The 16,075-nt window shown below is 38.4% G+C and overlaps 1 protein-coding gene across 10 annotated transcripts in view; it reads right to left on the reverse strand.

Moving 5' to 3' along the window:
* Window positions 1-16,075, reverse strand: part of NAV3 (neuron navigator 3) — a 908,237-nt gene that overhangs the window by 180,972 nt on the left and 711,190 nt on the right. For all 10 annotated transcript variants that reach the window (XM_044941915.2, XM_044941916.2, XM_044941918.2 and 7 more), the window contains one exon: window positions 9,976-10,091. In XM_044941915.2, coding sequence (XP_044797850.2) covers window positions 9,976-10,091 — 116 coding nt within the window. The remainder of the gene's footprint in view (window positions 1-9,975; window positions 10,092-16,075) is intronic.

Below are 16,075 nucleotides of genomic sequence, written 5' to 3' on the forward strand. Positions count from 1 at the left end.
ATGCTGGTAGATCCCACCTGCTGCACGCAGAGCAACTAAGCACCACAACTCTTGAATCTGTGCCTAGGGCCTGGGAGTGGCAACTGCTGAAGCCTGCCTGCCCTAGAGTCTGTGCTCTGCCACAAGAGGAGCCACCCAACTGGGAGCTCACACACTGAAACTAAAGAGCAGCCCTGCTGGCGGCAGCCAGAGAAAAGCCCGTGCTGCAACAAAGACCTAGCACAGCCAGAGATAAATAAATATATAAATATATCGTGTTTAAATAAAACAAGGGTACAAAGGCTAAATCACAGAAACCGAAAACTGTCCTTCTACGACACCATTTTATAAAGTGTTTTTTTTAAAGATTAGAATGCTACTCCACTTTGGAGTTTTGTTTTGCTTTGTTCTTTCTTCATTTGGAGTTATTGTGATCCAGTGAATCACTAGATTACAAGACCAGAGTAAATTTGCTAAGGTTAGAAAACATTAATTTGTTTGATAGGTATTATGCTGAAGTACACATGTAGCATCTTCTAAAGTCTTACAGATTCACCAAAAATGGAATTCTTATGCTTTAGGCATCAACAGCTGAGCATATATAAGTAAAAGCAATAATGATGCCCTCTCTTTATACAAGGAAACTTGTGTACCAGTCAGCTTAGACCAGCGGTTCTCAAACCTAAATGTTCAGAACCTCTCTGAGGGTTTATTACAACTTAGCTGGCGGTGCCCCATCCCCAGCCCTATTCATTCAGACAGTCTGAAAGGAGCTTGAGACGTTGCATTTCTAACATTCCTAGGTGATGTAGTAGATACTGCTGGCTCTGGAACCCCACTTTAAGAACTTATGGGCTGAGACTAGTGGTTTTCAACTGGGTCCTCCTGAAGGGACATTTAGCAGAATTAGGAGACAGTTTTGTTTGTCACAAATGGGGATGTGGTGTTTCTGACACCTTGGAGAAGAGGCCAATGATGCTGCTACACACGCTACAATGACAGGGAACCTCCTCCCACCCAACAAAGAATTACGCAGACTACATGTCAGTGGTTCCAAGGTTGAGAAATTCTGGCTTAGATTAAGTTATACTGTATTTGTAAATGACTTAGAAATGTCAGTGGCTTACAGTAACAAAGATGCACTTTTGCTCACATTAATGTCCACTCTACATTGGCTGCAGTTCTGATCCAGGTACCCTTCATACTAAGAGCCATACTAAAAGAGCAACTTCCCCTAGTTGGGGATAAGAGGGAAAAAGATGAGAAATACCAGATTCTGCTCAAGAATGGCTCATGTCATTTTTCCATTCATAATTACTGGTCAAACTAATCCACATGGTCCATTCTGATTCAGTGGGGCAAAACATATAATCTTCCTGTAGGAGTGAATTTAGGAAGAGGTGGCTAAGTCCACTGGATTAAGTAATGAGGAGCTGGTTATTCTGAAGACATAATCCTAATAGAGAAAAGCATCAAAAGGGCATTTGTGTTTGTTTCTTTGTTTAAAGACACTGTCAACTTGTAGTTATAGTAGTTCTTCCTCTGGGAACTATATCCTTAAGTCCTTAAGTCTACCCTGAACAACAGCTGGGAACCTAATTATTGCTTCTCTAGAGGCAGTTATCTCTTCTTGCTTTGGGAGTACATTTAAACATGGGTGTATTCATATGTATTTATATTAAACTGTTTAAATGCATGTTACACAAGGTGGAAGAGGAAGCCTCAGGGCATAAGAGACAAACACCCCCAATCAATGCTGAAGATGTGAATCACTCTAATTTAGCCAATACCTCACATAAAACATAGCTACTACAATGTTCTGAGAAGGAATGTTTTTGAGTTCTTTAGTAAGCATAATTATAAAGTAACTATTTAAGTAGAAGATCTAAACTGATTTAAAATGACCCGAGCTTGATCATCTTAGTCTTTATAAATGTCCAAGAAAGAGGCAAGATAAATGATCATTTTCAAAGATCTTAAATATGAAGTATTTCCCATTATTCAATACAAAGTCTGGAAAGTCAGAAAAAGACACATGTAACCATTAGTTTATCTCTCTGTTTAATCTAAATTCTTACTTCCTGAATCCATCCAATTATTTAATTAAGTTTTTACAAATGACATATTAGCTTTGCTGATTCTGTTTCAGTTTGGCATCTACCATCATTTTTCAGTTGAATATAAATTCTAGATAAAGGTGAAAAAATGGATTAAATAAATGTGATACACATTGGTAGATAGCCTTATGCAAAACAAGGGACATGTGTGGATGTATGTACTAAAAATTATCTAAAAACTTTCTAAATGATTCCAGTGAAATGAAAAGTAAAGCCCACTTAGCATCTGGCAGAATCTCTTGGCACCTGATGAAAGGGATGGTTTCTGCAGCCAAATTCTTTTTGTCAATGAAATAAAGAATAAAACCCAAGCCAAGCAGTAAAATCTAAACCGCTATTTCAGCTGAACTTGTAATATTGAGAGGATGGCATGACTCCTAAAGGATAGGCTGGAAGCAAGAAGCTTACTCACTCTGTCACAAATTTCATGAAACACATCACCTGACTGCAATACTTAATAGGAACATCATCATCAGATTGGGTGAGTATTACTAGTTTGCTCCCCAAGAACATGAGAAATAATAGGAAACTTGGGAGAAATACATAGAGACTTTGGAGGGATATAAGGTTTCCAAACTGTAAAAGTCTTGGGCTTTATCTAGAAAATGCTATTTTATTGAGTGTCATGCATTTCTGACACTTATATTTACACCTCAATTTAACTACATTTCTAACTTCTGGGACCATTTAATCACGAAGACATTGTTCTTATTAATTCACATGAGTTATATAGCAAGCTGAGCTTCCCAGGTAATTTAGTGAATCCCTCTAACAATTCTGCTTTTCAAAATGAACCATTCAGGTTTGCTCCTTAGCAGTATCAGAGAACTTTACAGGTCATGCATCTCACAGGTCATGCAATAGAGGTGCTTTTAATGTTTGTTTAAGCACAGACGGGGATTTTCTTGGGTAACACAACATAAAAGTGCAGGGAAGAAGGAAGAGAGAGTTTCTGACGTGGCTTGCTCAAGAGCTCAGACATTGAGCTAATTCTCTCCTACTTCAGGTTCTGTTTTCTCTACATTTGTTTCACGGGAGGGTGAAGGTAACTGCCAGCACCTCCAAGCTTTCTTTTGATTAACTTCGGATGTAGTGGAAAAACATAGGTCTCTTTCCTAACAGTCAAGTAAAGTTCTGAGACTGATTCTCACTGGTTCCAATTCAACTGACTTGGGCCACATGTCCACCCCTGAAAGAGTCACTGTGGTCAACAGAATGGGTTGTTCTGAAAGGATCTGCTTGGATAAATTTCATCTGAACCATATGAACGAAGGTTGATGAGGCTGTGATTGATTCCCAAAAAGAAAATCAAGGCACTGTTTTTAGAAGATGTGGCAATGCGGTCAGGTAAGACTGTACCAGGACATCATGTCCACTGTGAAGCCAATAATATTTAATATACAGAGCATCTAACTTGATTGAGCCCCTTTCTAAATAATGCAATTTTGTATATTTAAAATTATTTTCAGGCTTTTCCAAATTGTATAGCCTCTAAAAATTCACAAAATCTGATCTTATCCAGCCAAGACTAACTGCCTCAGAGGAGTTCTATATTATTTACATGTATGAGGTCCCCATAGCAACATTTAGTGGTGAAGGTTCAACAATAACATGAGCATTGAAACTGTGGGTTAAGAAAATCTCAAATGTGCTCAGTGTTACAACAAGAAATATATGAAAATAGTAAGGTAAGTATTTTTTTTCATTGAAGTTGCTTTTCCCTGGAATATTATATACTGATTTCTTTGTCCATTAGAATTCTACTGTACACATGTGATCTTCTTTTAAGCCCTAACTAAATCTTTACAGCAAAGTTAGTTGTTCCCATAAGTCTAGTAATTCAATTATTCGTGGTGTTAAAGTTTGTCTCTTATTCCTCTATAGGACAGCTCATGTCTTAGTCATGTTTGTTTTCCTAGTCCTTGGCATGCTTGGCATTTATAAAGTACCACTGATGATTATGGAATATAAACCATATCTCACAACAATCCTGTGAGCTTATTAAGCATAATTATAGTCACCTCATAAAAAAAAGAGAACCAAGAAACAGTTCAAACCGCTAAATAATAGCAGTGCAAAAGCCAGAATTATTTTTTTCTACTTCCTAGAACATTTATCTTCTCATAGCTCACACTGTCTTTGAAAACATTTTCTACAGGCCAGTCTAAGGTATGGCTTAGCAATAAAATCAAGTGTTTGTGTACTTTGTGGTTTCTCAATAAGAGAAATCAGAAAGAGAAAGAAAGTGGTGGAAAGGATCGAGAAAAGTTTTTTTTTTTTTTTTATTATGATTGGAGAGAGAGCAGCATCCTGTGGGCTATAGAGTGATTTGGTATAGAGGGAGATATTAAAGAGGTAGAAAAGAAACTATTTCAAGTAAAAGTGGAGTAAACACATATACAAGCTGACCATTGGAAAAGACCCTGATGCTGGGAAATACTGAAGGCAGGAGGAGAAGGAGATAACAGAGGATGAGATAGTTGGATGGCATCACTGACTCAATGGACATGAGTTTGAGCAAGCTCTGGGAGATAAAACAGGGATGCCTGGCGTGCTGCAGTCCATGGGGTCACAAAGAGTTGAACACGACTTAGCAACTGGACAACAACAAATAAGTATAAATGCTGGGCATGGGTAGGTATGGTGGCAGGGGTTTGTGAAATTTTTTTCTCTGCTTAAATGGCATTAGAGATTTGAAGAGCAGAGAAAAGGTATAAAATTGTCATCCAAAACATTGAGATTGTTCTTAGATGACAAAAAAGACTAAATGCACCAGAGAAATATAGAATGATTGCCAGGCAGCATTAATTACTCAGTTAAGGTTGGTGGTCATGAATGTAAAACCAATCACATCAACATGTCATGTGTTTTTCTCCAGGTTCATTCATTGCTGGTATAGACTAGGTAGAGATTTGAATGTCACTAGGTCAGGAAGCAATAGTTAGAACTGGACATGGAAAAACAGACTGGTTCCAAATAGGAAAAGGAGTATGTCAAGGCTGTATATTGTCACCCTGCTTATTTAACTTATATGCAGAGTACATCATGAGAAACGCTGGACTGGAAGAAACACAAGCTGGAATCAAGATTGCCGGGAGAAATATCAATAACCTCAGATATGCAGATGACACCACCCTTATGGCAGAAAGTGAAGAGGAACTCAAAGCCTCTTGATGAAAGTGAAAGTGGAGAGTGAAAAAGTTGGCTTAAAGCTCAACATTCAGAAAACGAAGATCATGGCATCTGGTCCCATCACTTCATGGCAAATCGATGGGGAAACAGTGGAAACAGTGTCAGACTTTATTTTTTGAGCTCCAAAATCACTGCAGATGGTGACTGCAGCCATGAAATTAAAAGATGTTTACTCCTTGGAAGGAAAGTTATGACCAACCTAGATAGCATATTCAAAAGGAGAGACATTATTTTGCCAACAAAGGTTCATCTAGTTCAAGGCTATGGTTTTTCCTGTGGTCATGTATGGATGTGAGAGTTGGACTGTGAAAAAGGCTGAGCGCCGAAGAATTGATGCCTTTGAACTGTGGTGTTGGAGAAGACTCTTGAGAGTCCCTAGGACTGCAAGGAGATCCAACCAGTCCATTCTGAAGGAGATCAGCCCTGGGATTTCTTTGGAAGGAATGATGCTGAAGCTGAAACTCTAGTACTTTGGCCACCTCATTGGAAGAGTTGACTCATTGGAAAAGACTGATGCTGGGAGGGATTGGGGGCAGGAGGAGAAGGGGACGGTAGAGGATGAGATGGCTGGATTGCATCACTGATTTGATGGACGTGAGTCTCAGTGAACTCCGGGAGCTGGTGATGGACAGGGAGGCCTGGCGTGCTGGGATTCATGGGGTTGCAGAGAGTCGGACATGACTGAGCGACTGAACTGAACTGAACTGAGGTCTATGGTTTCATCCAATGAGTACAATGCAGTAAGAGAGGGGTAAGGGAGTAAAGAGTACCTGCAAAAGTAAAATCATATTCCGTCACTATCGGAATTCATCTGATTAAGGAAGGAAGGACATGTAGAGTTTGATGAGGGTAAGTAAAAGGTAGTGGGATCAACAATTTAGACATCTTAGAATCAGTAGTGTTGTCAGAGAATGAAAGGGAGCACATTGAAAAGAAAGGAGGTTGCCATGAGCAAGAGTGGGCTGCATGCCAGTGGGATTATATAGAAGGTGCAGATTCTGATGATGCCCAGATCTAGGGTATGAACAGGAGAGTAAGTAGCTCAAGGAGGGATAAGAAGACAAGATCATCAGAAGAAACGCCAGGGTTTGCCATCTCACTGGTCTACTTCCCTATGACTACCATCCTCTCATCACTGCTCTATCAGTATTCTCTCACCTGGATCTCTCCAATTATGGCACTCCAATGATAGCTTACTGAATATAAGGGAATATCTTTCCTTCATGAAATCTCCAGTTTGCATTGACAGAAATTTCCAATATTCCACCACAGACTCACTTTAAATACATGATCATAAGAATGACACAATCAAATCAGCCTCGTTTAGGCACTTATTTGCCATTTTCTTTCTTTTATTATATTCCTATCTAAATTATAGACTCAAATCTATGATTCTACAACAATAATTATTATAAAAGCTAATATTATACCTTCTAATAAATCCATCAAGCTATTGTATAATGTTAAAGTCTAGTTTATATTTCACTTTCAAATATTTCATTAAAACCAGAACATTAAATGGAAATTTTTTTTAAAAATTCCAGTTTTACTGAGATACAATTGGCATATAGTACTGTATAACTTTAAGGTGTACAAGATAATGATTTGACTTACATAAGTAGAAATATTAGCTGGAAGTATGAAAAAATGATCAAATGGTCAAAAGAATAAAGAAAATGAAGAAAGAATCAAAAATGCTGTTGCTTCAGAGACACTAAGTGATATAGTAATTTCAGAAAAACAAGTTTCTTTGTAAAATTCACATAAAAATCTGAAGTCAAAGTGTAATAAATTCATTTTCTGCTACAGATTTGAGTTCTTGTAATTTGTAGGCATACTGATACTATTTGAAGGCATTCATGAATAAAGAAATATGTAAAACATATACATCTCCATACCACACTATGTTTAAATAATATATAGTCACAATACAGATACATATCATCCATCACCATGGGGTTATCTGGAACTATGGGAAACCAACACCTTCTCCTAGTGATCGAAAAAAATCTACCAATTGTTCAAGCAATTCCCCCCATAACATCCCCATAGCTATGCCTTGGCATTACCATTTCAGCCCTTACCCTGCACTGACCCATGTTAATTCCCGCATGAAAACTCTAAAGCCTAATCCCACAGATGTTAATTCCAAAAGGAGCCCTTGGGACGCTGTGCTGCCACTGTTGTCAATATCCATGGGTGGATACTGCAGGAACGGCTAATGCTTGCAAACGCGTTTAAAGTCTGATGAAGTGAGGAAGTTTCTTAACTTCCAAATTTGTGATATGGTTAGGCTCATGAGCTTCAGAGCAGTATTTTGAGTCCTTGGAGTACTGTGGTAATTAAAAAAAATATATAGTTCTTTTACTTTTTTCCTTAGAAATAGACAAGGGCTGAGCCAGAGATTTATTGAACTAACAAATATACCTCTATGTCTATGCATTCTTATACGTGGAAACAGATAAAATGTTCTTCAACCCTCTTCCCCCTTGTTGTTGTTCAGTCGCCCAGTCATGTCCGACTCTTTGTGACCCCATGGACTGCAGCATGCCAAGCTTCCCTGTCCCTCACCATCTCCTGGAGTTTGCCCAAGTTCAAGTTCATCACATCAGTGATGCCATCATCAGTGATGCCATTCAGTGATCTCATCCTCTGATTTCTGCCTTCTCCTTCTGCCCTCGATCTTTCCCAGAATCAGGGACTTTTTCTCCTTCAGAGCATTGTATTGTGTTAAGAGCCTACTTGGCTCCTTGTGAATATTGAGCTGTATATAATAAAATTATACCAAAAGACTTCGCTATGTGCTGAGGCTTATCCAGATCCTAGGAAAAACAATGCACTAATGCTGAGAATCTGACAAATTGGGTCTGGAATTTGTATATGGCTTTTTTTTTTACATTATTTATATAAAATGAAAAAAATTTCCATAATTAGATTTTTCATAGAACACACATTTAGAGCCACTCTGAAGAAATACACAAAATAATACAGAATTGAAGATAAAGTAGGGTTGGACTGACCATGAAAATTTAACATTCCCAGCTTGCAGGGAGCCGGCGGGAGGACCTCCATCCGCAGCAAAAGTCATGAGGAAGGAGGCTCGACATACGCAAAGGCGGGATCGAGCCTCAGGAGTCCCCCTGGAAATTCTCGAGCATCTACCCCCATAACCAGAGCCTGCCTACTTTACTACTTTGTGCTCTCACCTACACCTCTGACTTTATGGGGGGCTGTCCCCCACCACCTCTTTCGGAGAAGGAGTTAAAAACTCCTGGGCGTGACAAGAGTGTTTTAACCTACAAACTCCTCTGAAGGTTCTCTAGCCTGCCTGACAGGATTGTCCAGCCACATGTGATTGCTCACAGCCTTCCAACCGTGAGAGGCACGAGATGCTTTAAACCTTCTAAAAACAGGTTCCTTAGAAAAGTTAGAAAACCATTAGTATAAGTATAGTGGGCTGATTAGAAATTGTATTGGTGAAGGGTTTTTCAATTGTTGAGCCAATGTTTGTTGCTAAGTCTCCACATCCCCTGCCCTTACATTAATGAATATATAGAAGAAATAAGTATTAACCTTTGATATTAATCATGTTAGACCTTAGGCTAACTGAATTCTTTGCTTAATTAAAACCCACTACACCCTCACCCTATAGGAATGTAACTTTATCTGGTACCTTCGGAAGGTGGAGTCTTTTTTAAGAATAATCACCCCTGGAGAAATAAGTGTCCTGGTTGACTGACCGCTGTCACAAGGAAAGGGTCATAAATTGTCAGCAGGCCCCCTGGCCAGAAGATGATGTAACACCCCTAAGACCTCTGTATACATTTGTATAAAGCACCTGACTTTGATAAAAGTCAGGACTGCTGACCCCACGTGACTTTTGCATAACATCACAGTGTATAAAAGTAGACCATGGAAAATAAAGAATGGGGATCAGTTTCTCGAAATACTGGTCTCCCCATGTCGCTCTCTCTCTCAAACTCTGGCTGAGTCTCCATCTGGAGCGCGGAACCCACCAAGCTTACTAATTTCGCCTGGGCTTCTAAGATCCGACCGGGGAGGCCTCAGTGTCTCCTCTCCGTCGGGAGAACGGAAGGATGCCTGCAGCCTACGTAAGTGGTGCAAGCTTCTTGTCTTGAAGTTTTATTGGTCTCCCATGTAAACCAAGCTACTCAGCCTCTTTTCTCCACTGAATTTCCTACTGAGCTATCCACATTCTATTACTCTTTACATCTCTAATTAATATCTAATTGAAGCTATTGTATCCTGATCCTCGCCGACGCCGTCCCCGCTTCGAACTCCCTGGATCAGCCGGGGCTGGACCTCGGCACCACCTGATCATTAATATTTTTTAAATCTGCAAATACATCCAAGGACTGCCTTATTAACAACAGAAGTTTCTCCAGATTGTCTCTGAGAGTATTCAACTTGACTGAGGGCAACAATTACTTAAAATCTCAGCCTCTGAGAGCACTACCCTTCTTTATAGAATTCTTTACTGAATAACAAAGAGATCATTCTAAGCAGAACAGTCAAATACCTAAACATCTCTGAAGCATGAAATGTACACAGTCCATATATGCCTAAGGGAAAACAGTATAGCACAAACATGACTTAATAAAAAAGACTTATGTAGAGAGATTACAAGAATTCTGAGTTTGACCTATGCGTCAATCAGGTCACTTACCAGATATCTCCTCTAGGCACTGCTTAGCTGTCTTACTGTACGATAAATCCATCTTGGTAGGGCTGGTGCAGGAGTCGGCAGATGGTAAAGAAGTCCCTTCATTTTCTGGATGAGCTCTGAAATTAACCAGGAAGACAGAAATGCAGATTGCTGTCATCAGTGACTCATCAAAGTTCTCTAACACAGGAAGAAATCAATGTATTAAAAGTTTTCTATTAAGGTGAATGAGCATTTCTTTATGTCTGAGAAATTTCTTTATTTTTCACATAAAACTGAGACACACTGGTTGTAGTGAGATATTAAATCAGATTTCCTTATTTTTCACATACAACCCAAGTTGTAATGAGATGTTAAATCAGATTTCTTAGACTTTTCTAAGTTGAAAGGCTTGTAATTACCAATGTATTCTTTTTTGACAAAAGGTTTGAAAAGATTATTTTTTTTCTTTTTGCTGTTTTAGATAAAGTCTGGCTAAATTGTGTTCTTCTGAGAATAATAAAAGCATTGAAAATAACCTAAATATTCTTTCCCTGCAAATTCTATAAAATATATCCTAAAATACAAAGTATATATAAAATAAATACTGACTTTGCTATGGGCTATAAATGTCACTATGATGTTTTCATTTCAGATAAAAAGTCAATCAAAAAGAAATTCTCATTCTGAAAATACCCTTTTTATATTGTTTTATATTTGTCTATACATGTACATGGATATGTATTTGTGTGTGATTAATATGTAAAGATTGGGCCTAATTAAATAAAAAGCTCTCCACAGAGGGACCTCACATGTTTTGATAGTCCAGTCTTCATGCAATGTTTTAAGAGGCTCTCTCTCTCCTTGCTGCTGCTGCTGCTAAGTCGCTTCGGTCGTGTCCGATTCTGTGAGACCCCATAGATGGCCTCCTACCAGGCCCCTCTGTCCTTGGGATTCTCCAGGCAAGAACACTGGAGTGGGTTGCCATTTCCTTCTCCAATGCATGAAAGTGAAAAGGGAAAGTGAAGTCGCTCAGTCGTGTCTGACTCTTAGCGACCCATGGACTGCAACCTACCAGGCTCCGCTGTCCATGGGATTTTCCAGGAGAGAGTACTGGAGTGGGGTGCCATTGCCTTCTCCATCTCTCTCCTTATGCAGTTTCAAAATCTACAAATATTTGGTCAAGAATACCACATATTTAGAAAGTCCTCACCATGAAGTACAAGAGAAAGAAGGAGACAAGACAATACAGCACTGTACACCGGACTTTGTTCTTCATAGTTACCTCATTGGTTTGGGGTCCCATTCCTACAGGGTTTGGACCATGGAAAGTAATCACTAAATATTTCTTACTTTAAAAAAAATCTAAAAAGAATATTTATATGTGAAAGAAAAATTCAGTATATCTTTAATAAATTTTCACTTAATATCTCATTTTTATTTTAAATCCTGATTTTGTTTAAGAGAAAATAAAGTGTAGTCACCTATGTTAGAAATATATTTTTTTTTTTATCGGACATGTCTAGAAAGTCTGAAAAATTCGTTAGGATCTTAATAAATCATGGAAAATTAAATGCTGTGTGTATGTATACAGGAATTGATATAATAAAAGAAATATAGAGCCATGTAAGAATTCATAGAAAGCTGCGCCTTGACCTCCAGTGATTTCTAGCAGACATTCCTAATTTTCAGGCGAAGTTCCAAATTACAAATACTTATTTCTCTCCTATTTTGACAGCACTTCATACTCTCACAATGTGACATTTGTGCAATTATTTGATAAATGTTCATCTCCAAAGTAGAGTCCGTTCTCTTATTTGAGCTCACCGTTATACCCAATGCCTAGCCCCACGTCTAGCATATATATGAATGAGTAAACCTTATCAGTAGTGATTATAAACATAGTGTTCTTGGTGGGTAAAATATATGGAAGGAAGCATGGGATAATGATGCATGCTTTGGGTCTGGTTGGACACTTGGCTCTCTGAGCAGTTATTAACTCATGTGACCTTGCTAAGTTACTTAGTTCCTCTGAACCTCAATTTGCTTATATGCAAAAGTAAAGACAAATATGTTCTTCACAAAATAACTGTGTGCTCAAGAGCTATAATTAGTAAAGATCTGGAAAAACATTCTCTTGAGGCTTGTGGGACTCTGGCCAATGTTAAAATGTGGGGAGTATATCTGGCTCTCTGTGCTACTTACTTTCTTCGGTGGCCCCCAGGGTCTCCTCGTTCCCCTGTCTATTGCCCATGCCCACTTGCTTCCAAAGTTCATTTTCATCTATTCCTCCACTTGGGCTCTTTACTTGTGAGCCATTGCACCTCCTTGGCCTATTCTTTAGCCTGGTGTCTATGAATGTGGGGGGAAATATTCCTCTGACATTTTCTAAGGATTGTTATTACTTGCAGAAGAATTTTAAATTGATAGTATATAAGTGAAATAGGAGACCCCAGGAGAGCATACTGGCTGCCTGCCAAGGAGTCTCTGGGAGGAATGGGCAGTTAGGAGAACTGGCTGGGAGCCAGGGTAGTGTACAGTCACACAGGTCAGAGATGCTGAGTCACGGAGAGCAGTTCTCTAAGGTGGCTGTCTAATGCCCAATGCCAACTGGGTTTTCCTAGGACAAAACCTGAGCTTTCTCAGGAATCAGAATACTTGTAGCCATGTTAGTTATAAAGATGCAGAGCATCTCCCGCTAGGAAACTCTCTACAGAGCAAAAGAATATGTAGAATGTATTTTGGGAGTAGAGTTTTTCCTTGCTGCAAATAAACACAACTTAAAAAGTACTTCTCAGTGTATGGCTATCTTCCTCAGTATATGAAACCTGGTATTAATTCCATTGGCTAAGTCCCCACCCTTAGATAAAAATATTCAAACTTCAGTCTTAGAAACCTTTATTTTATTTTTTAATGTGACAGTGAATATTTCTGGCTGATTTGCTCTTTAACTTTTTTTTTCCCATTTGTTGTTTTTAATTTAGGTCACAAGAGATACTTTTATTTGTACCATATTTTCACATTCTTTGGTGTATGTGTCACTGTATTCCCTATCTGAGCTACCTACTATAACAATGATAGAGTAACAGATTGATTAAGGGAAGGAACATAGATAAGTTAAACTTCAAATAATTATACAAAGACCCCAAGAAATCATTTTTGGTTTGTATGACATGTATATGGTTCCAGACCTCCTGCTCTACATATATTACAAGCCATCCATTTCTCCACGATTTGCACCTCATTATTTGTTAAAGTGGAGTCAGATTTTTACTCTAGTCTCTAGAGGGACAATCAGTGCTAACTGGTAAAGATGTAACTTTTATACAAATGATCAAAGAAGTTCAGTTTAAACTCTGAATTCTCTCAGCATGTCCTCTATTTTTGTGCATGCTTCATTCCAGTAAAATAAAAGGCTCCAGGGATGATTCATAAAATAACTCACGAAGACTTAAGAATCAATAGTGTTCTCTAATCAAAAGGTACAGTCACAGTGACATCATTCACTGCTTCCATGTAAATTGATATTGAACTCTCCTCATATTGACTGGGAAAAGGGGAAAAAAATGAGTATCATGAGGTTCCTTCAAACTATTCAGAAGACATTATCTTGTGCAGACCATCTGACTGTGCATTTACAACATGGTCAACATGTTAAAAGTACTTATTCAAACTGTAAGATAGGGCATGGCAAAAATACCATTTAATTTATTTAGAGTTCTAATATTAATATGTTAGTGCTAGCATCTGTTACTAAGTCTTAGTAGGTAAAAGTAGATTTCAGCAATGATTAACATAAGATTCATTTCCCGTTTAAGTGCACTCACTATGTGCCAAGTGCTATGCCTAGTGTTTTATCTAGGGCATATCAAACTCCACAACAATACTGTCACTATTTTCTCAGTGTCTGGTTGCTTCCAAAATCCATGTGTTGAAACCAATGTGATGATACTAGGAGGTAGAGCCTTTGGGAGGTGATAGGATCATGAGGATGGAGCCCTTCTGTATGGGATCAGTGTCATTATAAAAGAGATCTTGGAGAGGTCCCTCACCCCTTCTACCACGTGAGGACAGAATGAGAAGACGGTCATCAAAAACCAGGAACCAGGCTCTCACCAGATTCCGAATCTGCTGGCACTCTGACCTTAGACTTCTCAGCCTCCAGAACTATGAGAAATAAATGTTAGTTGTTTCAGCCACCCAGTCGACAGTATTCTTGTTAGAGTAGCCAGAACAGACTAAGACACTGGTAATGTAGGTGCTGTGGATAAATTAAGGGTTTTAGAGGTGTAACAGTTTGCCCTGTATAACACGCTGGTAGATACTTAAACTGTATTTAAACCTGGCATCTTATAAATATTGTTCTATGAACCACTACCCTACAATTTAACTCCATCCAAGTGTCTCTGGACACTGAGCATGTTAATGTATGTGATGTCTCCCCAGATAACAGATAGCTTAGCCACTAAGTTATTAGCTAAGAGTTAATAATGTAACAGTACTTAATGGTCTAACCTTAATTTTACTCTTTACTAATTTAAATTTTTACTTTTAAGAAAAGGGAGCTATTATGCATGCCATCTAAAGGAATTCAGCAATACATCTAGATATTATCAGTGTTCAGATTTTCAATTTCACAAATAGAGGTGTTGCACATTGGTTTATATAAAAAAAAATCTATCCATATGAACTCATCTTTATATGGATATACCAGTTACAAATGTGGACACAAGCAAAATTGGTTTGAATCAGCAACATTAATAAATGGTCCTATAGTTCCTGCTTTATAAATTCAATATAAAAGAAAGAAAAATCAAGGATCTTTCTAAAAGCAGTTATTTCCTTATTGGTGGGTGGCAGTCGGGTGACGGCCGGGCGAAGGCCAGCAATCTGTCAGGATGAAGAGCAGGCCAGGGTGGATGGGACATTTGTTAGATCTGTATGTTGTGGGAGGGTGCTGAGCAAATGAGAAAGTATACTGAGGACAGCGAGAGCCAGGTTTCTCAGGTGACAAAAGAAGGTGCAAGCATGGGAAGGAGAAAGCAAGACAAAACTGTGCATGTTGATTTGGAGTTGGAGGCATAGTGAATTCTCTAACAGATTCCTCACTGATATTGAGATAAATGCGTATGTGTGTTATGTATACACCTATTTATTTCACCATTTAGGAAACCTAGGGGCAGTGAGATCAGGCTCCTAAATATTATCCTTCACAAAAGAACTCAAGGCACCACAGGTAAAAGCTCAAGTTAAGGCAGTGAGAGTACATGATGAGTCTGTATCAGCTTGAGCCAAAATGAAACACAGTTATGAAAGAAAAATGGAGTGAGCGGAAGTCAGTGTGAAGTGCATCCCAGTAGCCTGATTTGAGAAAATTTAAACATCACAATAAAGAGTCATTATCGACAGATTATAATTCATTGAAGACAAGAGGAGTCCATCAGTCCATAAAATTTAAAGCGAGGGAGAGGGATAGAGTATAGGAGAAGGAAAAAGAAGAGGGGAAAGAGGAGAAAAATAAGAAGGGACATCATTTTCTAAAAGTTGAATGGCAAGACATACATACAGATGGAATTAGAAATCACATGACATCAACCGGAGTAAATGATTAATTTAGGCAAGAAATCTCAATGTGTGCTAAAATCCTATGGGTGAAAGTGGATCAAGGAAAAGAATTTTTATAGAGTCTCCAAATATCTTCCCATAAAAATATCTGTGAAATAGAAATGGGGCAAAATAACTATAGAGTAGAAAACTAGCAAGCAATATCTCAAACAAGTGATCAAATTCAACATCACTAAAAAGAGTCAGACACGACTGAGTGACTGAACTGAACTGAAAATGGGAAATATTAGTATAATTGATACCTGAAAGGAAGGAAACAGAAAAAAAAAAAATCCAGCATCATTTCTGTGACATTCTAGACAAAAAGTATATTTGTGGGTCTAATCATGAGAAACTATTAAACAACCCCACACTAAGAAATAGTCTATAAAATGCTTGCCTTCAAGGACTTCCCTGGTAGTCCAAGGGTTGAGACTTTGTGCTCCAAATGAAAGGGGCTCCAGTTCAATCCCTGGTGGGGGAAATAAGACCTTACATGCTGTGAAGTAAAAAAAAAAAA

This window comes from Bubalus bubalis, chromosome 4, assembly GCF_019923935.1.
Source record: "Bubalus bubalis isolate 160015118507 breed Murrah chromosome 4, NDDB_SH_1, whole genome shotgun sequence".
NCBI classification, from domain to species: domain Eukaryota; kingdom Metazoa; phylum Chordata; class Mammalia; order Artiodactyla; family Bovidae; genus Bubalus; species Bubalus bubalis.